General features: G+C 34.2%; 1 protein-coding gene across 5 annotated transcripts in view; it reads left to right on the forward strand.

The window, feature by feature from the left end:
* Nucleotides 1-1,653, forward strand: part of LOC107734473 (transcription elongation factor A protein 3-like) — a 9,955-nt gene extending 8,302 nt beyond the window's left edge. For all 5 annotated transcript variants that reach the window (XM_016546476.1, XM_016546548.1, XM_016546655.1 and 2 more), the window contains 3 exons: nucleotides 791-937; nucleotides 1,284-1,355; nucleotides 1,465-1,653. In XM_016546476.1, the coding sequence (XP_016401962.1) occupies nucleotides 791-937; nucleotides 1,284-1,355; nucleotides 1,465-1,473 (228 nt within the window). In that variant the 3' untranslated portion in view covers nucleotides 1,474-1,653. The remainder of the gene's footprint in view (nucleotides 1-790; nucleotides 938-1,283; nucleotides 1,356-1,464) is intronic.
* The last annotated feature ends 4,581 nt before the right edge of the window (nucleotides 1,654-6,234 follow it).

A 6,234-nucleotide genomic window follows, 5' to 3' on the forward strand; every position in this document is an offset into this window, starting at 1 on the left:
TAAAAAAAAAAAAAAAAAATTCATAAATAACAAAATAATAAATATGAATTACAGGTTAAAAAATGTGTTGTTCAGCAAAAAGTCAGTAAAAAAAAAAATCAGTAAAATCTAAGTTTGTCTTTAAATCTATATTTATGTCTTGTTTTCCAGTAAAAATATAAAGTGGTAAAATCTAATAACTATAAAATATAAATATAATTGGTTAAGAATTGTATTTCAGAGAACATACACTACTTTTTTGATGTTTTTTTGAAAGAAGACACTTATGTTCTCCAAAGCTGCATTAATTTGTTTGAAAATGCAGTAAAACGGTACTGTGGTGAAACAACTGTTTTCTATTTTAATACATTTTAAAATGTATTTTATTCCTGTGATGGCAAAGCTGATTTTTCAGCAGTCATTACTCCAGTTTTCTGTGTCAAGTGATCTTTCAGAAATCATTCAAATATGCTGATGTGATGCTCAAGAAACATTTGAACATTTTAAAAACACCTTTTATAAATTTAATGCATCCTCGATAATTAAAAGTATTAATTTTACCGCACCTCAAATTTTTAAACAGTAGTGTATCTTTAAATTCTTACCGTATTTGCCCAAAATGATGTAAATTATATATTTATGCTTTAAACAAGAAAAACACTTTTTACTGGGAATCAAGACAAATTTTTGTTTGCAGTGCAATGTTGCAAAAGTTAGCCTTTGAAATGAAGTGTTGACAAACAGATGATGTATCTGAAACTAATGCATAATGTACTGTTTATAAATGAACACTATGTTCCTGCTGTTGTAGGAGATGGCTAGTGATGAACTGAAACAGTTGAGAAACGTGTTGACCCAGGAGGCCATCCGAGAACATCAGATGGCAAAGACTGGAGGAACCTCCACTGACCTGCTGCAGTGTGGCAAGTGCAAGAAGAAAAACTGCACCTACAACCAGGTACATCAATGAAACTTATCTTCTCAGATATTTATAATGCATAAGAGCCTAGTAGTGTGCCATAGTCTTGAGTAATGCAGTCTTAAAAAGGTCTTTCAGGTTGTCCCTTTTGGAGAACCTTTGAAAGTGAGTCCTCAAAGAACCCTAGAGCCATTAAACGAGCCTGTGGTAATTAAAAAACAATTCTTATTAAAAAAAAAAAGTTCCTTTGTAACAAGAACTGTATCTTGTTGAAGGGAAATGAAATGTGCTTATGAACTAATTCCTGCTTCCATTTTTGATTTTGCCTGTCAGTGTTTATTTCATTTGTTGGGAAAATAAATATACTCATAAATGTTTTGTACAGGTGCAAACCCGCAGTGCTGATGAACCAATGACCACCTTTGTGTTGTGCAATGAATGTGGTAACCGCTGGAAGGTCAGAAAAATATGTTTTGGCTCATGTATTTACTATGTATTTCTAAACAAACCATTGTGCAATAGAACAATGGAAGTAACACAAGTGTCTTTTAATATGTTTTTTCCAGTTCTGCTAACCCGAAGCCAGAACTCCAAGAACAATGACCATGTAGGATTCCTCATCTTTTTATTTTTTAATTTGGAAGAGAAAGTAATATAACGTTCTATTCTACCAGCAAATGGCCCCGAATTTATAATATGCAAATTAAAGCTGCAGTCCGTAACTTTTTTTTATTTCAAAATTTACAAAATTCATATAATAAGCGAGTACACCATGAATCCATTTTCCAAACCGTGTTTTTGGCTTATCCTGACTCACTACGGTACACCTATAATAAGTGTTTATATTCTGTCTATTTTAGACTGGTTCAGGTAGGTACCGCTGCGGAGTAGCCCAGTACCTGCGTGATTCATCATAGACATAAACAGAGAGAAGTAGCTCCGGCTACAGTGTTCTTCCGCAAGACGCATGGAGTTCTGTTTATTGACCACTAGAGTGCCAAAACTTACGAACTGCAGCTTTAAATCTTTAACTTTTACAGAGGAACACTTCATAGCAAAGAGGGTGTTCTGTTTATTCATAATTGAAGTGAAAATTAATTACCTAGGAAATGTAAATCTGTTTGAATTGTACACTTTTATACTGTTTTAGGAAATGCCAGAATAAATTTTTTTTTTACTTGATTAATCAGTTTATTATGCAGAATCTTATTGGGGTCAGATGTTAAAAATTAAAAAGGAAATTTAAATTTGAAAATGTAATATGTAATTTATGAAGAGAACCCTAATCTATTTCAGATGTAGCAGCTATATTGTTTAGTACAACACAAATAATTATTTTAAATGGATCTAAAACTCTTTATTTTTTTAATTATGGTGAAACATAAAATGTTATAGAGAAAAAACTTGGTTTAATTCAAATAATAAATGTAATATTGATTTGAATAAATTGTTATATTGATTTTTTTTTGTAGTAGTAGTAGTTTTGCATAAAGGCCTAGGACCGTTCAGGCACCGCTGTTGTTGTCCAAAGCTCATCAAATATGCTTGGCCTCTGTTCAGTCAGGTGTGACTGCGCTTGTCAACCTGCCAGCCCTGTGAAAACAGAAAATCCCACACATGTAGACGACACACATTCTCTCTCTCTCACACACACACACACACACCTGCACACAAACAAACACTCAGAGAAATAATGAGATGCAGAACTGCAGTACTGATTTAATCAACAGCTCCACATCATGCTGTGAAATTCTCAAAAATACAAAGTGAGTCACTGCTGGATTCAATTGCCCAATTGTAGTATTCTGTAGACAGTTATACTGCTGACGTATGTAAATTAAATGCATGAAAACAATATACGTTTATGATGCAATCCATTGTCACAATTGCTCACGTATTTCTAAAACATGCTATATTTTGTGAAACCTAAATTATAGTCTCTGTCTATTATTTTACAATAGAAATTATTGTTGTACCCTATGACTCATATAAATGAAGACTAATAGAGTTTAAGTGAGAGCCATTTTTCCTCATCCGTACTTATGGGAAATTTATTTCATTGGTATGTCAAAGTCCGCCCCGTGTGTCCTTATTCATGGGCATTTCCTACTGACGCACTTCTAGCCGAGCTAATGATGCCCCTGTCTCTATATTTTGGGTTTAATAAGTACCCTGGCCTCTGCTATCCTCAATGCACTGTGTTTGAAACGAGATGAGTAACTCTGTGTGAAATTATCCCTTTTAGCACCGAATCTTCACTCAAGTTTCATTACTCAGTTTATCAGGGTGCCCAGTCATTACAAGTGAATGGAATTAAAGGCTGTTAATGGATGTTCCGCTTTTGACAGCATTTCCTGTGGTAAAAAGGAAATGCCATTGAGAGGACGGCGTGAAGCAGTGGATAACTATGCCAGCGCTGTGCAGTGTTCAGCTTCTCAGAAAGCAGAGTTATTTCTCTCAGGCTTGAGCAGATAATTGGATGCCCTGCAGGTAAGAGAGCTCCTCAGTCATTTTGATGCTTAGATTGAGTAGAGTCATATTACGGCTTTGGCATACATGGAGAGCCATGGGTATTGCTGTAAGCATCAGGAGGTAAAATTGCAAATGAATACAAAAATAGATCAAGGTAAGATTAAAAAATGCTAATTTACACCTCATACATGCGCACACACAAAAATTGGTGTAGGTAGGGTGTATGTTGATACAATTTTCACTTGGTAAATTTCACAAAAAATTACAGATACGGCAAGTAACATATTGAATTAAACATGAAATTTTGAAGTAGAAAAGGTTGAAATAGTTTTGGAAAACAATAATCTTTTTGTTTACAGCTTCGAGAACTCATTTTTTATAGTGCAAGACAGTTCCTTCTTTTCCCTATACATGTTTTTCTGTCCAAATGCAACAACTAAGACTCATTTAGTGATTGTAGTGATAACCTAATAAAATAAAAAAAACATTAATAATGCATTAATATTGTTTTTCGCCCTTGTTGCTAGGCAGACCGTTTTTGTACATTGTAATGAACTGTAATGAGCTTTAGGATAATAGCTTTAAAGGTAAAAAAGCTTCAAATCAATATATAATATGCGCACTTTTTTGTTTTGTTTTGAGAAGCTGTGTAATAAGTGGGCCTGAAAGTTAGTCTGTATACTGAATACTGAATACTGTAAAAAAAAAAAAAAAAATCAGGTTGTTTTTACAGATTAAAACTGGCAGCTGTGTTACCAAATTTTTAAAAATGTATATAACTTTACAGAACAACCCATAATTTACATTTTAAAACATTAAAAAAAATTGTATTTAAAGAAAAAAATCAAACAGCCCTTTTATGCTGAATTAGCATATCTACATGATACTAATACTAAAATCCTGATACTCTTGATAGTTTAACATACTGGCAGCCACCATAAAAACACAAGCTGAGGTAAATACTAATATATAGAAGGTACACAGCATCATATATACAAATACAAAACACCATCGTAGTAACACGCATGGCACTAAAATAATGCAGTAAAAATCTATTACATTTAAATGAAATCTATACATTAAATTCTGAAATCTACGCAGTAGAAAACTACTGTTGTGGACTTGGGAATAATTGTTACGAAGTATATCAGTTCTTCAATTTGATGACCTTTGTGGCAATGAAATAAACGATAAAACACACACACACACACAAATGTCCAAAAATCCCCATAGCACACACACGCACAACCAATCCTAACTGTAGAGCTCTAGCCCCCTTGCTGAGGATGAAGTGAGTCAGCTGTTCCCATGACAACTACATTTCACTGAGAGAATCCATTAGGACCTCTTGGATCATTTTTGCAGAGGTATCAAAGGACTGAGACTCATTCTATCAAACATCTAATGTGTTCCATTAGACTTTAGCCATCATGACTTTAGAAGGTGGATGATTGCTCTTAGTGCCCACTCATCTTTATAAAATATTAAAACCGGATTTGTTGAATCCTCCCTATAAAGATGGTTCCCTAGATGCATCTAAGATCGAAAATAAATACACTTGTGCTACTCAAAATCAGTTAAGAGGTTTAATTATTATAAATCATTGAACTGTCAAGAGTTTGACTGTGAAGGCATAAACTGACTAAACTTGAGTCTGGCAGGAATGAGGCGACACTATCTCAAGTGAGAAGATGAAAGCCAATGAAATACCAACCAGATGTTCTGAATTTAGTGCTATTTAAGGATTAAAATAATTAAATTGTAAATTGCTCCTGGAGGAAAAAACAGCATGATTTAGCCAACTATCCAAGGCTTGAAGATGCTCATAGTCACTACATCTCTGATGAATGAGTTGCCAAGCAGACAAGAGCATAATTGACTCTCGGCTTCTTTTCATCCCTAAACTTTCATGGCATGAAAAGCAACATCAGTATGCCTTTATGAAGGCACTTTAGTGACCTATAGAAGGACACCTGTGGTTGTATGACTATAAGAGGATTGTGATAGTATGACTCAACAACGAGTCACGATTGTATTGGAAACGTGCAAAAGAGGCAAACAGAGAAGCACTATAGTGATTCTAGGCTGATGTTGGTCATGAGTTGATTAAAATAGAGAATATACGTCAGAGCTAAGAATGCTTTCTGAAATGCATATCCATCTAGATCCATCTAAGATAACAACAGAATAATATACTGTTGCTATGTTACGCTCAAAGATGACGAAGCATTCATAAGTTTTGATGCTGTTACCATCTCAAAGCTATTTTGTCCTTCAACAAATGCTATATTTCATTCTGGCTGTTTGGGAACTGCTTGGAAGAATTGTAGTTTTTGGTGCTAAAGTGACATTGTTGAGTTGCACTCCTGTTTATCAGAACAGAAAAATCTAGGCAGTGAAAGATAGTAGCTCACAACGGATGTTATGATGAAATGCAAGCTCAGAGTGATGAATATAAGGGTTTGTCCTTGGAACTTTTAAAGAAATAATTCAAAATAGGAAGGAATAGGAATAGTCCAAAAATGAAATTTACTCACCCTCAGGTCATCCAAGATGTAGATGAGTTTGTTTCTTCATCAAAAACAGATTTGGAGAAATTTTGCATTGCATCACTTGCTCACCAATGGTTCCTCTGCAGTGAATGGGTGCCGTCAAAATGAGAGTTCAAACAGCTGATTAAAAACATCCCCAATAATGCACAAGTAATCCACATGAGCATCATTTAATGTCTTGTGAAGTGAAAAGCTGCTTGTTTGTAAGAAACAAATGCATCAAGGCATTTTAACTTTAAACCGACACTGCAGGTCAAAAATATGAGTCTATTATCCATAATAAATCTTTATTCTGTGGAAAACATCCATCCT

This window comes from Sinocyclocheilus rhinocerous, unplaced genomic scaffold, assembly GCF_001515625.1.
Source record: "Sinocyclocheilus rhinocerous isolate Xijiao unplaced genomic scaffold, SAMN03320098_v1.1 scaffold4719, whole genome shotgun sequence".
Lineage (NCBI taxonomy): Eukaryota > Metazoa > Chordata > Actinopteri > Cypriniformes > Cyprinidae > Sinocyclocheilus > Sinocyclocheilus rhinocerous.